At 40.2% G+C, this 22719-nt stretch overlaps 1 protein-coding gene and 1 long non-coding RNA gene across 4 annotated transcripts in view; one reads left to right on the top strand and one right to left on the bottom strand.

Annotated features, from left to right (window-relative positions):
* Nucleotides 1–21641, bottom strand: part of NOX4 (NADPH oxidase 4) — a 135704-nt gene extending 114063 nt beyond the window's left edge. The window contains exon 1 of one of the 3 annotated variants that reach the window (XM_040700426.1): nt 21521–21641. Coding sequence is in view for 1 of the 3 variants with exons in the window: in NM_001101829.3 (NP_001095299.3) it covers nt 286–342 (57 nt within the window). In the remaining 2 variants the exon portion in view is untranslated. Of the gene's footprint in view, nt 1–285; nt 454–21520 lie in introns of those variants that run through there. The other 2 variants (NM_001101829.3, XM_015280045.4) reach the window with 2 other exon arrangements.
* Nucleotides 215–14299, top strand: LOC121107449. The gene is made up of 3 exons (XR_005841617.2): nt 215–294; nt 1237–1371; nt 11737–14299. It is a non-coding gene; the product is annotated as an uncharacterized LOC121107449 (long non-coding RNA).
* Nucleotides 21642–22719: the final 1078 nt, after the last annotated feature.

Genomic DNA, 22719 nt, shown 5'->3' with positions numbered 1-22719 from the left:
ATGACACTGAAAACAGAAAAGTAAAGTTTTTTGCGTGAGGGCTCCTGGGAGCCAGCAAAGCACAAAAACGGAGACAAAGGCAGGAGGAGCAGGACCTGTGGACCCCTTTCTCCCCCAGACTTTGCCCAAAAGGGCTAACAAAGAGCAGACGCTGCCCGCGCCGGGACACACAGCGCCCTGCGCCCGCCCACCCGGCTCCGGGTCCACCTCACGCGCGGGCGGGAAGCGGCGCCCCTCAGCGCTGGGCTGCGCGCCCCCGTCCCCAACCCCGAGGCAGCGCCCTACCAGAAAGAGGTGCTTGCTCCCCTCGTTGGCCAGCCAGTTCCTCCACGACACAGCCATGGTGCTCTGCCCGCCGCCCCCACCCCAAGCAACGCCGGCGGGGCTCGCGGGGTGCCGGTGGTGGGGGCGACGGGCGAGCGAGCCCTCCTTTTCAGCCGGGCTGGGCCGGTCCTCCCCTCTCCCCACCCCTCACCCCCCGCCCTGTCTTCCGGCCGCCGGGGCGTGCGCTCCGGACGGGCCTCGCTGAGCTCCCCGTGGGGCCCCGGCGCTTTGTCCCAAGCGGAGTGCCGCAGCGACCGTGCCCGGGCGGGTTCGGGGTCCCCAGGGCCTCATCTCCGACCGGCGGAACGGGGCCGGAGCGCTGAGGCTCGGTCCTGCCCTGCCTTGCCCTTACCCGGCGGGCTCCTCGTCTTCCCCCCCCACACCTGGAAAAGCGTCGTGGTGTGCTCCCTGCCTTAGAGCCCCAAAACGTGGGGGAGCGGTGCAGAGTGCAAGTGCAGCGCGAGTAGAGGGAAAACAAAGAGGCTGCCTGAGGAACGGGCTGTGCATGGGGTGCTTGGAAACGGGAAGGGGTAGATTGGCTGCTGTGAGTTTGACCCTGCTCCTTCAGGTGTCCCTAAGAGTTAAGAGGTGGTCCTCATGCCATGGATAGGGACACTTCCCACTAGACCGGGTTGCCCAGAGCCCCATCGACCCTGGCTTTGAGCACTTACAGGGATGGGGCGTGATCCGGCCCCAGGGAGGAGTACCCAGGGCAGCTCCACATCTGGAATGTCTCAGGTTATGACTGCTCTACCTTGCAACCAGTGTGCTTTCTGCGGTGGACTTCATGTTTTGGTTTGGCCTAGTTTTTTGTAGGATGAGGGTTGCTCTTGGTACTGACATTTACACTAAAACTTGAAAAAAGCAGCTTTTAAATGCAACCTCCTCACTGGGATATCTTCCTTTCTACAGCAGGTATCGTGGTGCTCAGGCTGCTCTTTGAGACACCTGCAGCAAGGCTGTTTCTTCAGGGGATGTTAAGTCTGAGTAGCAGCCCAAAGAGTTCTCATGTCCAACTTGAGCTGGTTATCTTCCTCTTAAAACTGGGTAAGTGCCCATGTTGCCTGTTCCTTATGATCCACGTAGAATCAAAGAATCATAGAATAGCCTGGGTTGAAAAGGACCACAATGATCCACCTAGTTTCAACCCCCCTGCTATGTGCGGGGTCACCAACCACCAGACCAGACTGCCCAGAGCCACATCCAGCCTGGCGTTGAATGCCTCCAGGGATGGGGCATCCACAACCTCCTTGGGCAATCTGTTCCAGTGTGTCACCACCCTCTGTGTGAAAAACTTCCTCCTAATATCTAACCTAAACCTCCCCTGTCTTAGTTTAAAACCATTCCCCCTTGTCCTGTCACTGTCCACATGCGGGCAAAATTGTATTCTAACACCTAAGGTCCAGAGAAAACTGAGAGAAAGCTAAGCCCCATCTTTCTTTCCAGTCCCTTTAAAGATGGACGGAGTGGCTGGCCCATATGAAGCCCTAAGTTTAAGGACTGAATAGGACATAGCTCTTGTGAAGCTTAGATGGAGTATTTTAGTTGTCTTAGAAAATAGCTGGATTCCCACAGCTGCAAGTGAAGTTTTGGATCAGCGAGACAGAGGGGTGCAGTTATTTTTTATCATCAAATAACATTAAAAGGAGAGTTGGTGAAAAGGAAAATTCATAGTTTGAAATTTAAAACTCATCAGAACCATAGTTTGATGCCAAAGCAGCTCTAACCACAGAAGAAACACTAGCTTACGTATCTTGTTTGCTATTTCCATTCACTTCCATTTTTCTATTGGAATGTAAAAGACATGGAAGTTGCTTACAGAGAACAAGGTGATGCAACTTTCCTAGACAAGTACATCAAAGCCAGAATGACAGAAAATAAAACTTGTAGGATGTTTCATGCCTAATAACATGGGGCCTTGACTAAAGTGCATGCCACAGCAAGTGCAAACAAAACCAAAATAGTTTGCCTGTGCCATATACCATGGGTGTCCAAACTTTTGGCTTGTCTGGGCCACACTGAGTGAAGAGGAATTGTCTTGGGCTGCATATATGTAGGTCGCTCCAAAAGTAATGCCTCTTGTTCGTTTACACAGAAACAGATAGAATAAACACAGTAACACTGATAGAGTAAATTCTCAGCTATAAAACACCTTTTTCAACATAGTTATCACCATTAGTTCTGCATTTTCATTAGCAATGAACAGGAGCCTGTATGCTGTCCTCATAAAAGCCTGCACCAGTGGAGGTGACCCACTGTCGCTGTTGCCAGTGCTGAAACACACCATGCACTGCCTCATTGTGCTCACATCTACTGTTTGGTCTCCATAAACATTCAGCAAGCATTGATGAATATCAATGAGTGCCATCTGTTCTGTATGGAGGAATTCAGTGACATACCTTTGCTTCATATGTACTTCCATGTCAGATGCCATTCTGTCAGATTGCCCCTCTATTGCCATCTGTCACGCAGCCACAAAATGTAATGAAATACTGGCATGAATAAAGTGTGATTGTGAAGTGAGGAATATTTCTCTCTGTTAAGATAGGTCTTTTGAAAGCCCTGTAGGGAGACATGATCAGATTTTTGAGTTGAATGTCTGATTGCAACTCTATAAATTCCACTTGGAAATTTGCAGGTCATGTATTTATGCCAACTGAAATCAAACTGAATCAAAATGCATGAAATTATTTTCCATAACTTGAGTTAGCACTGCACTCTTTCCTCTCCTTGTCCTGGTTTCAGCCCAGGTCGGGTTGGTAGCACATCAGTGTTTGATCATTGCTGGTATATGCATGCTGCCTCCACAATGGCGCGGGGCAGGAGCAGGCTGCATGGCAAGCTGTGCTGGGCTGCATACAGGCTGTGAGTTGGACATGCCTGCCATGTACTATACTTGAAAATACTCTTAGAAATGTCTCTGAAAAATCAGCTTATGCAGGGTTTGACTGCCCACTCACATGAAGCTGATGACTCATGCTCCAGTAACTGTACTTCACTGCCCACTTATAAGCTCCATACTGCATGTGGAATATGTGACTCATGCTTTTGTCGATACTGAATCCTACATCATTCCTATGTACAGAGCAAGGAATGTCTTTTTGTCTTTGATTCTATAATTCTATGAAAACATTTCCTTCTCTTTCTCCCTGCAAACATCCAAGCGTTTTAATCAGTATCCCAGGTAAAGGTTGGCAGAGATGAGTGTCAGACCTCAGCACAACTTTGTTTGTCCTCCATAGAAAAGGCTGAGTTTGCAAGTGGCTGAATCAACACTCCTTCCCAGCAAATTTTCTGTCTTCATTCTCTGTTTAAACCATCACAGATATATGTGTTTTAAACTTCTTAGTAGGAATACTCAGAAATGGCTATAGATGGTAGTTAAATTGAATGACTTGAGAAGTTTTATGGCTCTTAAACATCACTTGAGCACCAGCTCATCTCTTCTTGCCTTTCTGAACATTGTTTCTCCAGTTACAATTAACTTCTTTTTTGTCCTACCAGTTGGAGAGACCACTGTCAAGACAGGCCATCCCTCTTAAGAACTGAGCATGTGTTTTTTCTTGTAAGCTTATTTTTACTTCAGGAGCAGTCCCCTGACATCACATCTGCGTTCCAAGTCTGCTTCCAAACATCTGCAACACACAATTCTATTCTTCCAGAGCTTATTCAGGTGCTGTACACTGTTTCGCATAAGTGTTATGTTTCTAATATTAAAAGCTTAAGAGACTTTCGATACATAAATTTTCCTCGAGTATGTGAGAGTGATCCAGAATCTAATCACCTGAACTTCTAGGTGTCTCTGTGTCAGCGTGCAGTGGTCATCCTGCAAGATCCTGCAGTGGCTGCCCATATTGTGAGAACAACGCTGTGTCCTCCAAGTCTGGGGAGCCAACTGGGGCAATAATTGGCTCTGTTGCAGCCTAGATTTTGTCAGGCCCTTAAATTCTGCCCACATCCCAAAGGGTGCTGATCCACTACGTCCAGTATTTATCCTCAACACTGGGCTGGTGGGAAGAGAAGGAAATGTTTTACTGGTTTTGTTACAGAGAACAGGAAAAATGCAGTTTCAGCACAACAGCTGAGTGATTAAAGCAATTGCCCAACAGCAGGAGAGCTGGGCCCTTCTTAATACACTGAAGCCATTGCATTTCCATCTCAGGGAGGTTTCTTAATCACTGTGCTTCACCAGGATCAAGGAACGAAGCAACCACCAAGTAAGCCACTGTGCAGTCAGAAATGCAAGGGGGAGAGGAGAAAGGGAGGCTGGCCAAATGGCAACAGCACACATCTGGGGAAGGGAGATGATCATTGAGAATAAAGGAGACTGAGGATGCTAGTTCTGCTTTCTTTTCCACTGGAAGACAAAATACTGAGCAAATTTCAAAATTCAAAATCTTGACTAGAAAACTGAAATCACAGAGGAGGACAGAAACAGACATAAATAAACTTCTTGTATTTCTTAGAAACTTTCTAATTAAGCAACATGCTGTTTGATTTTCTTCTCATTGCGTAGTAACAAAAAAAAAGTGTAAAATAGCAGTCAAAATGCATGTGACTATTAAGATCTGTGCCATTTGAGTAATATACTGTGCGATGACGTATGGTTTTTATGGCACTACTCATTGTGTCATTTCTTTCCTATTTTGAAACTAGATATTTACATTTGCTACATACCCCAAGATCAACTTTCTGTCTCGTATGCTCCCTGCCTGATTCGGAGGCCTCCTTTGTGTGAAACACTCTCCCAGATCTGGCTAGAGGGCAGGTTGATTAGTTTCAGTGAAGCCACAGTGATTCATGGCAATGCATTATTCACTGCTGCTGTGGTGTGTCAGAGCGTTCGGCATGGCCCTGGCCCTGCTTTGCCTTACCTGTCAGAAACCCAAATCTGTGCATGAAGACCTGAAACTAGGAATCAAACAACATTAGATAGAGACCTGATCCTTGACTCTCGTAGACACAGCAAAAGCAGCAACAAGACAGGCTATATTTTACTTCAACTGAAAATCTCTCCCAAACCAAGCCACTCAGCCACTGTTCAGCTCCATGCTACGAGCATGAAGTTGAAAAATATGACAGGAGGTCCACGGTATTTTGTCCTCAGATGACCTCCTACGCATTCCTGATCCAAACAAGAAAGATAGCATGACAACTCCAACACACAGCAACATCGTTCATCATGAAAGAATGCAAGCACGTAGCACATGGGGAAAATGTGTATAAAAAATACAGCTGGAGTGCATTCCATAACAATTTAAGAGAAATGTCAGTTGTATTTATTTTTCCAACTGCTTGAAAGACCTTCTTGAACACTTGTTACAGAACTGAACCACATAACTAGGGATAATAAACACAGCATCTTGTGCCTGGTCGAAGGCTTTAGGATCAATCCACCATACAGAATTTATGCACCTTTCCTTGACTTCATTATGAGTGGGAATCAGGTCTGAGAACAGCGCAGCGGTTAAAAACATGTCTTACATTGATTTTAGAGGTGAACAGAATAATTATATTTCCCCAAACAGGCATTCTAGAGGTTATTTCTGTATTTGACAGACTAACTTCAAGTTAGGCTGTTCTTTTTGGAAAAATAGCCAGCCTTATTTTAAAATGCTCCAAGAACAATATAAACACAACGTATAAAGCTAAATTATTCCTTTATTAACTATTCTTTGTGTTCCTTCTGAATACGCTGCATTTTTAGACCCAACAGGACTAAAACCATGATGGGAGCACTAGCATTATCACATATTTTGCTATTACAATGAAACTAATCTACCCTCCAAAATCATTTTTCTCTTCAGTTTTACAGAACATTTTCTTGTCTCATTTTTAACTGTTTCCTGGTTAACCAAATAGATCAAGAATTCAGTTCTTCTGTCTGGGGCAGGATTTCCAGAGCTGTAGATCTTTCATAAGACATTTCATCCTCCTTTCTAAAAGGAAAAGGCTTTTTTATTTAATAATTCAAAACCAGTCTTGCTAATATTACATGGCGGATTATTTGTATCTTAATACTTTACAGGATACTGTTCTGCTTATATGTCAAGATACTGCATCTGCCAATTTAGCTACAGCTTTGCACTAATGCTTCCAGACCACAAATAAAAGCTATTGAACAGAGTTGGTGTGGAAAAATTGTTTCTGAATGATCACAGTAACACATCAGCACCAAATAACAATCCCGTGTGATATGCACCGAATAAATATGTGATATCCTTCAAAGAGAGGCCAGAGATTTAATAGAATTATTAATAACCAAGTCTTTGAACAGTCCATGAAGTAAAGACTGGGCAAGAAGTGCTTCACATCAGCACAGTCACTTCTCAAGTGGAAGGGGGAATCTGGTTAAGAGTGCCTACCAATATTTAAGACAAGAAATAAAACATTCTCTTACATCTCTGTAGCTTGCATCCAAGGTGACATAGTGCATGCTAACATTGTGCCAGGCACCCTAATTCTGTGCCAAGACAGAAAAGTGACTGCCAAATAATCTGCAGCCTCCAAATTTTCCGGGGGGCTCATTGAGAACACATCAGACCTGGTTAACTGAAAAAACTTTAAACGATTACAGTACAAACTGCAGCTCTTACAGTTTACAGAGCATAGTTTACAGAGACTCCTAAAAGCTACAGTACAAAATATAACAACATACTTCGGCAAGTATCATAAATATCAGTGTTGACTAAACATTCGTAATTGCCCAATTCTTGGAAAATCTTTTTCATCATAATAGTGTAAAGTTAAAAGCATCAAAACTGCAGATCGGAGAGATAGCTTCATTCTTCTGCATTTACTCTGCCAAACTGGTGTTTGCAGTCTTACTGCAAAGTTAGCAAGGCAGGAAAACATCAGAACAGCAAGGGCAAAGGAGGGCATGGGTCTAACAAAGAGCTCCTAGGACTAAAGCTGACTTTTAGCTGTGATCCAAAGAGTAAAATCGGAAGAGCACTTTTAATACAGTGAGGTGATCCCTCCTGAGCTAGAGCTCATTCTTTGACTCTTCACCTTGTCACACCTCAGACTACTCTTGTAAAAGTGCCTTGGCCAGCTGTGTTGTTCTTACTTAATCTGAAGTCAGGTTTGCGTGTGTAAAACTTGCTCAAATCAGTAAGTTAAACTTCTTCCACAGAAGTTCATTGCTGTTTCCATATTTGAGAAAGAAATTCAGATGGGAATGCAGAAGAGGGCGATTCAGATGTTTCTCCCCTCTTTATCTTCAATGGCTCCTAAAGTTTGCCTTCTGAAAGATGCCTTTAGGCTGCCTTCAAGATGAATCTTGCCTGTACAGACAGAGAATCTGAAGCATGATACATGCTACTGCCAGGGACAGATATCTCCAAATGCCCACATGTAGTGGGAAGTTTAGAACAACACCAGAAAATAAACAAAACAAATGAAAAAAAGCCAAACCACCACCACATAAATGATGTTTGGGTTGTGCCAGGACAGTACAGATCCAGGGCAGAAGCACTGAGGTTGCCATGCTTACATCTTCACCTGCTCAGCTGCTTAGCCTGGAGAAAAAAGGCGGTATGGGGTTCATTCAGATGAAGCAACTACAACTGGCAGTAGAAGAGTAAACACTAATGAGGAAAAGCACTCTACCACTCTTTAAATAAAAGGAAATACCAGCATATGAGTAAATACTCATGCAGTGATTAGTAAATTTAGCCTGGAAACCAGAAGAAAAACTCTGGAACAGCTTTCCAAGGAGACTAAGGGGGAAATAAGAACTTGTTAAATGTTAGCACTCTATTGTTTTATGAAAAGGTCTGTGTAATGCCTGCAGAGTACCTAGAGAACTCTTAAATGATTCAGCTTCAGAACAGGTCTTTCAGTCCAAACACATCTTCCAGAAATTAGTCACGTGGCAATGGCAAGGGACCTGCCTCTGTCCCACTTCACCATTTGTTCCATATTAAGTTATCAGTTACGTGAGTCACAATTGCTATGTCTGAATTTTCATTTTTCAATTTAATGTTGAACACAGCATTTTTCACTCTTTTGCTTAAAACCCTCTTGAACTTTCTCAAGGATGATCCCATGATTGTCACAATTCTTTTTTTCCACAATTTTTTTACTCCAGAATTCAACGACTTATGCAAAAGTAATACTAAATATTCTTCCTTGGCACCGCAAATCTAACGTTTGTTCACAAAAGGATGTAACTCACATTCCCTGCTTCAGACAACAACATAAAGAGCCAATCTCACCAAGTTAAGAGTATCCCCAACCTCTGCTCAGTGTTATGAAGCCTGACGGCACTTGGAGCCTTCTGTGGATCTCACTGCATTTAGAGCTAAGACAAGATAAACAAGATTGGGCAGGATAGTTTAGAGAAAAAAAAGATTATGAATGTTATAGAGGAGATTATAGGGGATAGAACAGAATCCCCTCTTACATTCAGTTAGGCTTTTATCCATTAAAGACTTAAAGTGCACATTTAACTTCAAAACACCCAAGCAGATACAGTGAGGTCCTGTTTGACTTTGCTTACAGTTCAGTAACGGGATTTTGTTGCTCAGTGAGGACTTTCAGCACATATGTAAGCGCTTTGTTGAATCAAAGTCTTCCACAGGAGTAAATGAGAAGCAACATTACTGAAGTTCATGGAATTATGCCAGTTTAAGTGGGAACAAAACATGGCCAGCACTTCTCCTTGTTCTCCCCTCACTACTCCACATAGGCAGAGACAGATTTATAGAGGCAGCCAATACGTGACAGATCCTGACACAAAATGCTGCTGGCTTGGGAGCTTTCATTTTGAAAGCACTTAAAGTTTAATAGCATGTTTAAGTGTCACTGGAAATCTAGAGGTTTATGAATTGTTTACACAGATAGATATGTATGTAACTATGTAAGTTTTTTTTCAGACCATGCCATACTTTTTCAGTGTATCTAGATGAAAAGTTAGGATGGATCTTTGTTATCTCTAACTACTTTGGGCTTTCTTGCAAGACATCCCTTTGGGAGAAGCAGAAGGTCTCCTCATTGTATAATAAGGAATTACATTGCAGTTAATTTTCTTAATTCCTCTGGAGCCACAAGCATTATACAGGCCCTTGCAAATTAATTAAACAGTGTTTTTGGAGAAAGTACTTAAACTAAAGAACCCAGCAGCATCATGAAGGGTTAGGGCAGATGTTATGTGAGACCAGTTCCATGGCTGAGAAGTACATTTGCATGGCAGTCACACCTACTCAGTACATTAACTATTTCCACAACTGTTCTGTACTCGCCAGTCATGTTTTATTACCGCAGTGTTCTCGTTTTCCCTATTTACATGCTGCCTCTGAAACATTGCTGCAGTCACCTTTCTGTATGAGAAGCCCAGAATGTGTTTTCCAAAGGCTTCCCTCTGAGAACACTGTCACTGCGGATTATGTGAAACCTCACTGCATCCAAGGGCTGTAACCAAACTCACTTCCCTCATTTCCCTTACTTAGGAAAAGTGTAAGAAGTCACTGAGATCATCAAAAAAGGCTGTTGAAAAGAAAAATCCCCAGAAAAGGGGACACATAACTGCATCAAAAGGCAAGTGAGCCAAAACTGAATTTAGTATAGGGTAGATTTTGATAGATATTGATTTCAGATTCACGGACTGACCAAGGTTGGCAGGGACTTCTGGGTCCATATGTTCCAGCCCCTGCTCCAGCAGGGAAACCCCGAGCAGAGTGCCCAGGGTCATGTCAAGTGGCTTATGAAGATCTCCAAGGAGGAGACCCCACAGCCTCTCTGGGCAACCTGTGCCAGTGCTCCATTAGCCGCACAGCACAGAAGTGCTTCCTGGTGTTCAAAGGGAACCTCCTGTGTTCCAACCTGCGCCCACTGCCTCTTGTCCTGGCACTGGGCAGCATTGACAAGAGCCTGACTTCATCCAGTTTTCATCCTGTCTTCAGGTATTTATGGACATGGATGAGATCCCCCTGAGCCTCCTCTTTCCCAGGCTGAGCAGTCCCAGATCTCTCAGCCCCTCCTCACAGGAGGGGTGCTCCTTCATCACTTAGTAGCCCTTCCCTGGACTCTCTCCAGTGCATCTATGGCTTTGGGGCTCACAACTGGACATACAACTCCACGTGCAAACCTCACGCCGAGAGTTGAGATCACCAATCTTGACCTGCTCACAGTAAAGATGAATTAAGTTGACATTTGCATGTTAGAGTACTGCAAACTAAAAACAAAAGAAACAAATGAAAGAATCTGGTGAGTTTCTTGAAACAAGTATGGACTAAGTACAAAAACTAGATCCCTTTCTCAGAAAACAGAAGTGTACATTCTTCTTGGACAAACATTTTTTGTAACTACTTTTGAATCAAGTTAGAGCTTGATTTATTCATGATTATGTTCTTCAAGCATTTTTTCTTCCTATGAGTAGCTCCAGCAATTAAAAAAAATACAAGTTATAGTGTAAATTATAATGTCATGATTTCGTCGATTCATGTGCTTTCAAAAATAGTTGTTCATTATTCATTGTTATCATTAATTGTTCAATTATTCATCCTTTTTTGTTTGTTTGTTTTGTTTTAAGTATTATGAACACTTTATGAACTAGAATAGGTGAATAGTATCTACTTTCAATTATGCTAGACATTTGGAAATATTGCAGTAATTCCTCTTTATGTAGTAATTTGCTGCCTTAAAGCAGTTTCACTCTTGCAATGTTGTTAAAAAGCAAAAGTTTCTCTCTCACATATACAATTTGAAACACATTAAATCATTTAAATGGTGATTGATATGCCAAGCATTCTTGAGCAGATTTTTTGGATATTCTTTTAATTGCCCTGTGTCCTCAGTGGAATTCAAGTTATCATCATATGCTTTGGAAGCCAAAAATATGAATTGCAGTATCAATTAATATTAATTAATTCTCAATACTCTGCTATGGAAAGGTTTACAAAGATATTTAAAATCCAAAGGTCAGTAAGCAGCCACATTTTTCAGTAATTCAAGAGAAAGCAAAGTTTCTAAGTTGATTAAAAGAGACTAGGGGAAAGTGAAATACGCTTGTCAGGGATAAAACTCAATAACATTTTCCTGACAGTTAAAGGTAAATGGCTGCCATTGAAGGCAAAAAGAAATAAACAAGTAAGATAAGATCAAATCTTCATGAAAATATATTCTTTTTCTTCTCTAATTAAACTGTTTCCCAAAGGAAATATTCTTCAGTCCTGTGCCTGAGTTTTTCATCAGATAACATTCTCCATCGTCTACAAGGAGGTTGCTGTAACACTACAGTACTGCTATTCTTAAATACATAAATTTGTAAGATTTTATTCGACTAGAATTAATGCTTGGAATAAGAAAGAGCTAGTTCAGCAGAAAATTGTTTTTATTAGCTTGTTGCTGCTCGTTTGCATTTTATCACAATATTTTTCTCGTTTCCTTATTTATGGCACATTGGCAAAGGAAATCACAGACAGAGTCTCATCAGGTTTCTCTGCAAGATGAGCTTTGTGTCATCCAGACTGTCCTGGGTACCTCTTCTGTCACGACGTGCTGTCTGAGGGAATGTGAGGACTTCAGCTGCTCACCTAAAATTTCCAGAGACAGACCAATTTGATCTATTTCTAGCAGTTGAAAAGTGCTCAGCTCTTTTTTTGGAAGTAGATCCTTCATGAGGTGGTTTTGCAAACACGATCAATTCACTCCAAGAAACCAAAACAAAGCCATGGCGGTAGTCGCTGCTGGGAGCAAGAAAACAATAGAATGCAACCAGGATAATGGAGAGTGACCATTAGGTCAGACCTAGAGCTTATTCTGAGTGGCAAGTGATGTTGAACATAAGTATTCTGTCCTCAGTTCATGGAGATTTAAACTCTACTTCCCTACCACCAGGTTTTATGATAGGTTGGAGTGAGGACATGCCATTGAAGCTCTCACCCAATATAGTAAATGGTGCAAAATTCAGGCAGTGAGAAGAAAGAAGAGTACAAGTCATATCTTGACTGCCACGAGTGGGGGGATCACAAATAGAAGGCATCAGTTCCCAACTGCAGTCCCACCTCCTAGCATTGCTGCTCAGTAGCACATCAACAAGTTAAGACAACTTCTTGAAAACAGCTGTTCACTAAATTAGTTCACCAGGTGCTCATCTTCTTATTTTGTCTGACATGTCACACCATCACAATAGAAGCAGATGGATCCATAAAATCAGATATTTTTATTAATATTCAATGACTGTCGTAACTTGAAATGCAGAATTTCACTGTGCTTTTTTCTGAGGTTCTGAAATGTTCCAAGAAAATGTGGTCTACTTTAATGAGACATTACGAAATGTAACTATAAAAATTAAAAACAACTTTATCTTTTTCCAAAACAAGATCTTTATAATTTCTACTTTGGAGCAAATTTGGAAGACAGTTTTCATTGCGGTTCAAACAATAACAGTGTTTTCCACAAAACACATTTCCTTTAGTTTTTAAACCACTTATGAAAGAAACTCATGATGGGCAATAAAATAATGCTGTAGCAGTAGCACATACTGTAGATGAGGTCAAAGTCTACTGCAGAATCCATGACTTCTAGCCTGTGTTCTGTCTCTGTACCAACTGCCCTTGCAAGATCTCTCTCCTTCCACTCCTCTGGTGTCTGCATAGGTTTCCTTCTCTTCTAGCTGGAAGAACACTGCACCAGAAGCAAAGAACACATCCGCTCCCTCCTTCCCAAGAGCTAATACTTGTTCTTTCCCCACAGTAGTAATGCTAAGCATTTGAGATCAGCAGTCTCAGGAACTGAGAATGGTAGATGCTTGCAGAGCAGGGACAGTCCTGCCCATTGAGAAAGTGGATGAGAAACATGGAGTTTCCAGCAACCTTCTGCAGCCACGGCCATGAGATAAAGTTCCCAAGGAACATTTTACCGTCTTAGCAACTTTGGGCAGGGAAGGAAGAAAAGAAGGAGAAGGGGAACTCTACCCACAGCCAGAGCTACCTAAAAATCTATAGAAGTGCTTATAAGAGGTTTATTATCATTAGAAAATACATGAACATAGAATATATTTTTATCTTATAGGAGCTTCAGCAACACCAGTTGTTTTACTGACAGAACTACATCTTTAGCTGAAAGCAGTAGTTCCGTTAGATTGTTGCAGTCATTTTTTGCTATGCACTGGTTAGTAAGATGTTTGGTAGAGTATGCTGCAAGGGCAGTAGATGGACTGAGATGGGCTGAGCAGTGGCATGCTCACAGCATCCCCTTGAACACAAAAATGGGCATCACTCATTAGCAGTGCTAACGCAGGACTGCTAGAAGAGGTCAGCCTATCTTCCATGGCAAACCCTGCATCAAGTGAGATGTTTGCACAGCCACAACCCTAGACCTACAGTTTTGTGTCACATAAATTCACGTTATGTTCACTTATGTGTGTACAAATACAAATATATGCATTTACTGACAATAAAATCTCTTTGCTATAGGCACAACGAACGAAACCATTTAAAATGCACCTTAATGAAATGCATTTCATACTTATATCATTTTATTTTATGTCCCATGGTATTTGTAAGTGTCATCATTTTCAATTTTAAATACCTAATAGGAACAATTTTACATCCATTTCCTCTTTTTATGATTGCTGTACCTATAAACATATATGCAATCCATCTTTTTAAGTAAAGATCTCCCAGAACTCGGGAATAAAATTGTTCCCATCAAACAAAGAATCTGTACCCACCACAGAGAAATTCTCATTCGTGCTGGAGAGTGTTTTGATTGTTTACCAGTTGTTCCATTTAATTTCTAAATGGTAGAATTCAGAACTGTCTATTGAATGCCAGGGTAACATTTGACTTTAGGTTTCTCATTGAGTTTTATTCTTTGTCTTTCCTATAGAAATAAAAAACTGCTATTTAGAAACCTTATTGTTCACAGAAAGCAAATAGCCACATATTCCAAGGAACACTTCTTGCTCACACAGCCTTCCTTCTACAGGAACAAAGACAGCAAGAATGACTTGCATGTGTTGATTTACTGAAAAAAAAAAAAATTAAAAAGCAGTTGGAGAGTTGTAATGGTGCTCTGCATTAATTTACACAACTCATATGGCACTTATATTTTCTAAAAGCAAGAATAATTGACAAAGTATTGATGTTATGAAACATTTCTTAGCATATAAGTTGTTGCTACTCTTTCATCGCTTGCATTATTTTAAGTTTGCGTAGACAATGAAATTCCAAAGGATTGCCACATATGTACTGAAGTGTGATCAATCCAATTCCTATGTAGTCAGGTATTTCTCTTGCTTTGATTGTCAACCACTATAAATGAAAGAAACACAAAGGAGTCATAAGCTGGTGTGTAACGAGTGCCTTTAGCACATCATACAAAAAAAGAAAGGAAACCACTTTGCAATATAAGCTTCAGAGGCTGTTTGCTATTAACCTCTTTGTTACATTAAAATTTGTCATATTATTTTAGTGAACTAGAATGAAGTAACCCTGAATAGAATAACAAACTTCCCAAAAATGTCAGTTCCTTGGGGTAACCTAGCCTAGGGGCTGGAAAGTTTGCTTTTGACTTGGTTTCATTCCAGAGATAATAAAGCTAACATAATATGGAAAAGATCTGACAATAAGACACCATTGGTTTACACTAAGACTCATATGTTTATGTTTAAAAAACACACTTAGAAGAAACACTATCAATGAGTGATTGAACCAGAAGAATGACAGAAGTGTTAGGTATATGTAAGTAACCACTCACAATCAAAACATAACCTAGCTAGTGCAATCCTGTACTGTGACTTTGCATCTTTTCCAAAGATAGGAAAGAAACAAGAAGATGGACTGAAATAGAGGAAGGAAATATCAAGGATTTAACAAGCGCACTAGGTGGTACAAGCCCATTTGTACCACCAAGTTCTTTTGTAATAATGATTCTAAAGGATTTGGAAGAAGGCAAAATAGTGGCTTTGGGGAGTTGTACAGCAAGTTCCCTTTAGCAAGAAAGGCACAGTAAGAAACAGCCCAGCTGATGCTTGTTGGTGAGTTAACAGGCTGCCTATGGATGTGATGGGGTCACCACTTCGTATAGAAACATATAGATGTGGTACATAATGACATGGTTCAGTGGTGATGAGTTCATGGTTGGATTAGAGGATCTTACCAGTCTTTTCCAACCTTAATCGTTCTGTGATTTGGCAGCGGGAGCGGGAAGGTTGGTGATTCACACTGTGTTAGCAAAGGAGAGTTAATAGCCAACATGGTAAATCACAGCTTTTTTATCTTTGATCTGTCAGTGAAAGGGAGCAATTAATGACAGTGATTTATATAAATTATTAAGAGGAATTTTCCATTTGAAGAAGGGCACTTCACAAATCAGTGTCAAAAACTTCATCAGTGGTGCCAGGGACAAGTTGCAATGTCTTCCAATCCAGCCAGGAAAAGGAGATCTGTGATATATTCCTCATCTTTCAATTCTCGTATAATTCTGGAAAATATTACTGTTTTTACTAATGCTGAAGTGATCAGAGTCATGGACACTCAGATAAGCAGGCAAAGGCAGTTGTATTTGTTTTTTTTTTTCCATTTGTTTTTCCTGTGGGACTAATACCCATGGTTCTTTTTTTTTAGCAATTGAGCAGACAGAGGCAGTTTAAAAATAAAAAACTAATTTGAATATGAGAGACTTAAAAAGAAAAACAAAACAGCAACAACAGTACATTAACACCTCTATGTCTGTTTTTAAAATCAAATGTCTTAGAGAGACATCAAAGACTGCAGAATACAGACTGGAAATCCTATTGCTCTCTGCTCAGAGAGTTGTCTTATCCCCTACAGTATCCTGAAATGAATCCATGTGTGGAAGGAAAGCAGAGCATCATAACTTCATTGGAGGGAAGATGCTGCCTCCACCCCATCAGCCTGATGGCTTGGGTACCCCTCCTGCATAGTACACATAGGAGCTTAATTCCCTGAGGCTGAGGAATACATTCATCATTAATCTTCATGCATCTTGCCTATATGCTTCTATTGTCAAGGTAGTGAATGAAACAGGTATCATCTTATTCTGCATTTGAAAGCAAAAAATTCAACAGCGTTTAACAATGTTACCAGTCTGATGAGAAATCTGAGAAGATCTATCAGATGTTGCCCAACTATAGTTTAAATTTTCGGATAATAGGACTTGGGTGAGAACACGTAATGGGCAGCTTGATACCCACTGGGGAGAAGTGCCTAAGTAGGTACATAACATTAAAAGACAGCTGAGAATTGCCAGTGTTAAGATTGTGCATCTAAAAGAGCACAGAATGGCAAGCATGGGGAAAATGGAGATATCATCTTACTGTGCAGGGAAAGAGAGACAGGAATTATGTTAATTGGAGCCATACAACTACCCTAAGACATCCAGAACTGTAAACATGAAGATCGAGCACCAAAAAAATGAGCAGTTTTGGTATATACATATGTGCCATTATGTCATCTCTCACATTAATCCAGACCCTGCTGCAGGTCATGATACATCAGTAAGACTGTTTCCTTAGTCTTCAGAAGAGTGTCTCTCTAATCCTAAATTTTACTTATTTGTTTTAGTTAGATGCTTTGATGCAGAATGCTCAGCAAGAGAAGCATCTTGCTGCTCAGAATCATCTTTTTTATTCACTTTATCCAGTATGTGGCCTCACAATCCTCTGCAATGCATTGCATACAGAATATTGTGTTCCTCGGAATCTTTTTTATTGTGTGCATTACTGCAGAAAATAAACATCTCTGTTTACACAGATTTGTTTGCAGCCTTTGTGAGATGTCCTCATTACATACATAAGAAGTTAAAACTGATACTTGTCCCTAAAATTCTTACTGATTCTGAGTGGATGAAGATCTTCAGTTCCAACATCCTTCAACATTTTCCTCTTCCGATCTCCAGCTATGTTGGCTTTCCACTTGTTACATTACAAGCTCTGTAAGGACAATGTCCCTCTTCATCTTTGTGCCTTGTCAGATGTAAATAAATAAAGGAGGATGATAGAAGAGAATGTTTTCCCACATGGATTGAGAAGGAATTTGTGGTTCTAGCCATCTTGCCAGGCACATGTCAAGTGTTAGTTAGTTAAACAACAGTTTGTGAAGGAATGAAAGCTTGGACTCTCGGTATCTTTTCCCTCCTTTCACTTTTTCAAAATAGCTCTGTAATCCAGACTATGTGATATGCAGGCAATGGGCGAGATTCAGTTCACAAGGCAATTCCTTAGGGTCTATGTGCTCTCCAGCCCACAAATGCATGTGCTTCAATAGACTAAACAGTCCAGATGTGCCTCCCTAACACTGCCAACAAAGCCAGTCAAGTTTTTAGAGTTGACTGTCCTGGAGGCTCCAGCTTCTCTGCAAAGTTAATTGACCCAAAATGTAGAAAAACAAAGTGCATTTTGTATTATTATTTATTGTATTCCAAACATCCAAGTTATTCAGGATTGCAAAAGCCTGAAAAAATGCTTTAACATGCAATATCCATTTGAGGTCAGGCAAAAGGCCTCATATGTTGCCCTGTATCTGAGAGCAACTAGGGTCAGATGCCTAAGGAAAAACAAAAGAACACAAGGAGAGTCTTACAAATGCTTCTGCAGAATAATCTCACTGTCGGTGGTTCAGGGAGTTCTTCAGTCTTTTATTTGACCTTTTTTTGATATATTTTTCCTACCGTGGGTTGTCCATTACTTACAGAACCATGTATACTAGCAGCATCCACTTCCTCTGCTGATAAGAAACTCTAGAGCTGAGCTGTAATGAATAAACAACTGGATGAATAAATATGTTCTTTGCCTGCTGAAAACCACTCACTCAGCACTTTCATCTGACATCATGTGTTTATTGTTTTAGAAGTAAAGGTATTCTGTATTATTTTTACTAAAGCACTGAGGGTTTTGAAGACCTGCACTTACCCTCCTCCTAAGATATGTTTTATTTCTTGGGCAAAACTCCCAAATTCTGCTTTTGTTATAGAATCATAGAATCATTAAGTTTGGAAAGACCTCTAAGATCACCTAGTTCAACCATCAACCCATTCCCACCATGCCCACTAAACCACGTTGCTTAGTACATCATCTCTATGTTTCTTGAACACCTCCAGAGATACTGACTCTACCATTTCCTCAGGCAGCCTGTTCCACTACCTCATCACTCTTCCTGAGAGCAATTCTTTCCTAATATCCAACCCAAACCTCTCCTGGTGCAAGGTCGCTAAGGTCGTTGATTCTTGTCCTGGAAAAAGAGGCTGACCACCAGCTCTCCACAGCCTCCTTTCAGGGGGTTCTAAAGAGTGATAAGGTCTCCCCTGAGCCTCCTATTCTCCAGACTGAACAATCCCAATTCCCTCAAAGCTATCTCAAATTTGAATGACTTTGCTCGCTTTCTCTATTGCTCTTACAGTGGTTGTATAACCTTTTGGAAATGGATGGACAGTCTTCGTGTAGCACCTGGTTTAATGGAGCCCTGACATTGCACTGGACTCTATAATTCAAATATTTGTAATAAGCAAAGGTTTACATAGAATAAAATGATAATCTTAGAAAGGGGTAAAAAAAATAAAAAAATGAGTGCAGCCTAAGTGAATGCCCAGTTTGCTCAGAATAGAATCAATTAACATCTTCATGGATAAAACCAAGAAAAACACAGCAATGTGCAGCATTTCTGCTGAATATGCAGATAAAAGAAATTATCAGAAAATGCAGAAAAGTAAATGTCACACATTAGCTTCAATTTATGAAATTTAAAAATGAACAACTGGAAGTAAAAAAAGAAGAGCTTAGTCTTTTCAACATCAACTAGAAAAGATATGCATCAACATTTAGCAACATCAAAGACATGAACATGATTTAACAACCTGATTTTGAAGTGCTAGAAGATGCATTGACCTAAATGAAAAACATTTTGGATGGTGTCAAGCCATCTCACTACCTACTAAACCCAATGAAGAATCCTATTTAACTAAGTGATGGCACAGTGTGGCCTCACAGGAGGATAAGCTAAAGAAAAGCTAAAGAAAATAAAGCCTTAGAAATAAGGAACAATGTCAAAAAATATCTAAAAGTAGGGAAAAAAAAAAACTGTGAAAAGAGATATAATTGAGGATGGATTATATACTGGAGATGTGAGGAAAGAGGCTGAAAAGAGGCTGAAGAAATACTTTATGAAAAGATAATGGGAAGAGATGTCTAACTGCCAGCTTCAAAGAAGCTTCACAATGACTGCCTCCAATCACACAGTTGCACAGAAGAAAGATAACAACTAGGGAAAGAAAATGAATATGATTTAATTATCTCAAAATAACTGCTTTTAGCCACATCTGAAGACAAATAGAAGAAAGGTCAACTGCAAGAATGTGAAGCTGCTAAGAAACAAAGGAAAACGGTAAACAACATTTGAAAATGAGAAATGGCAATGAGGAGAGGAAGAACTACCAGTCATTGCCCCTATTAAAAGTGAATTTGTCGAGTTTAGTCCTGTAAAACATTCAAACATAATAAACAATCCACAGAAGGCATAAAAGCAAAGATGAGGCTGCTGCTGCAGTTCATACATTGACTCATCAGGCCTTGCCCCTCAAGTTGACCAAAAGTTGCATGCTGGAGAATACCTTTAAAAGTTTCAGCCAAACCACCCTAAATACTGACTTGGACTTCTGTATCAGTAACTTGGAATGAGAGTTCTTGTAAATCCAGGGACTTTGTCAAGCAGTGTAAGACTTCTATTTATATTATGATCAGTCATTTTGAAGCCATACAAATTTCACAGAGCAAATCACACAACAATGGGAAAAAATCATATTGAACTGTGTTGCAATTACCTTCATAACAGGAAGGTCATTCTGAGGCAGAAAGCAACACAACCAGGCTTGCATTTTAAAATGCGATTTAAATCCTGATAAATACTTAAGAGAGTTTTTGTCTTCACAAAGAACAATGTTAATAAAGCCATTGTAGAATAAGTCTCCCTAAGTACAGAGAAAGTATGGAGAAAGAATGGAGAGTTCTGAATTATATATGCATTCAATGCAATCAGATGTACTGTTTGCACTTTGAGCTTTATTTAAGTGAATTTGGGTGAATCTGACCAGTAAAGGGCATCTTGCTTTTTTCAGGAGCAATCAGTTGCAATAGAATACTGCTATGGATGTGTTTTATTTCTGCTACATACAATCCTCATTGCATGCCATTGTAGTGACAGGAAATAGTGCACAAGTGGCAAGGTATTAAAATCAGCATATGGCAAAAGGCAAATGGTAACTTAAAAAATACACAATGTAATACAAGAATGCAGGCCCAGCAGTAAGAGAGCAAGTGGTTCCCATCATGACTTCATTAAAGAGCCATCATTTACAGTGTCCATAATGCTCACCATAAGATGTTCTACAGCACTTTACACAATGGATGGTGATGCTGGCTACATGTCAGTACCTTTGGCATCAAGAGGAATTCCTACAAATTACTAAGCATTTTTTTTTCCAAACAATATGCTTCTGAGCAACTACCTCTTCTGTCACTATTTGTATCTTCACTTTTTTCAAAGACATGGGATCCAGTGGTCTTCTTCCACTCTATTTCCATAGCTTGATCCATTCATTCAGAACATAGTGTGAAGTAAATGGGAATTCTTCCCTTTAGATCGGAAGGAAAGAGGGCTTAAATCTTAAATCACAGTTCCCAAAGGAAGATGGCACTGGTCAGCTATTCTTGATTTAGAGAGATCCAATTGAGAAATTCTGCCCAACCCAATATGTGACAATTGAGAGTTCCAATGACAACTGCTTATCTAAAACAGTCATCATTTTAAAAGCAATGTGTTATTAAGGTTATCCTGCCTTATTTTCTGAGTACCACACTTTAAGGAACTTTACTCAGCAGTTCTTGCTGAGGGCACACAGAAGAAACATTTGAAGCCAAAGCCATTTTTTTTTAAAGATATCCAGTCTTATTTAAACAATCAAGCATTCAAGTGATAAAAAAATCTTCCACATCTACCAGTAATAGTTCTCTGTAGTTTATTAACATTCTTGTTCAAATGTTTTGCTCTACTCTTAATCTGAAATGATACATCATCAGTCTCTAGACACTGGATCTTAAGCATACTTTGTTCTCCTAGATCAAATAACAAGTGCTGTCACATCTCTTTTCTCCTGCTGGTAGTGGCTTTGTAGTATTTCTACTGATAAATTAAATCACAGAATCACAGAATGGTTAAGGTAGGAAGGGACTTACCTAGTTTAACATCATGAGGTTCCCATCAGCCAATATAGACATCTGAAATCAAACTGCAGTTCTCAGTTCTTTACTGAATATTTAGGAATTGTTCAATTCTTCTGCTGGGAGAGAGTAAGCAGATCTAGACAAAACATAACCAGGAGTAGTCTTCTCTGTTCTACACACGGCTATAACACTTCCCTATTCTAGCTGAAGTTCCTCTGATGGAAGAGCCAAGTACTGTGTTTACCTTCAGCCCTCACATTTGAGGTTTGAAAATGGTCTGGTATGGATCATATCCCACCTCTTGTCTCAGAATCACTGTTTTCCAGGAGACAGTTCCTCACTGTATATATGTACCCATTTACCTTGGCATACAACATGCCTTTATTAAACAGTGAATTATTCACAGGTACACTCCCCATCATGCTGTAGAAACCTATTTGTAGGTTATTGGAGGACTTATAAGAGGACTTATCCTCTAAATTGCATGTTATTTTAAAATTGCATCTTTTTTTCATTGTAAGTTCTCTTTTGAGCCATTGATAATGAGCTCAGAAGTAGATAAGCTATTTTTTTTTTCAGGAAAATAACAGTAATCTTTTTATCATTTAATATATGCTATGCTTAGGCACATATGAGCGTAGTTTCTTAACCGGTCTTCAAGCAATAAAAATTTATCAGTACATTAAACACAACTGGTATAAGTGATTTCCTGGAGACAGTCCTGGCAAAAGTTAGTAAACTTGCACACTGAGTAATTTTGAAGACTAAGTATCTTAAGTATCCACACTTCAAGATTTAGGATGTTTATATACTACTACTATTTGAAGTTTAAATATTGTTATGATGCTTTTAAACTCAAGTTGGAAAAGAGGAAACAGCCAAAGAGCAGAAGAAAAACAGCCATCAGACCTTCCAGATGAGATAAACAGAGGCTGAATAACCAAGTCTTAATATCCTTTTTCCTGGCAAGATTCTCTGTTTTTAATTTGCTAGGACAAGTTGTTGATTTAATAAAAAAAGATAAAACTATTTGCCTGTCTGGAGAGATGCACGTGAACCTACGGGAAAAGAAAGAAGATGTGCTCAGAACAGTAGCACAGCATAAAATGTTCAGGCACAGGAATGAGACGACTTCATCCTATTTCTACATGAGTTGGCCAATTGCAAAAACCGAGTTAGCCATGAATCTGCTCTTGCAATTCTTTCAAGAA

This window comes from Gallus gallus, chromosome 1 (assembly GCF_016699485.2).
Source record: "Gallus gallus isolate bGalGal1 chromosome 1, bGalGal1.mat.broiler.GRCg7b, whole genome shotgun sequence".
Lineage (NCBI taxonomy): Eukaryota > Metazoa > Chordata > Aves > Galliformes > Phasianidae > Gallus > Gallus gallus.
The sequence above is the reverse complement of the archived record's forward strand: the minus strand, read 5'-3'. Positions and strand labels throughout refer to the sequence as shown.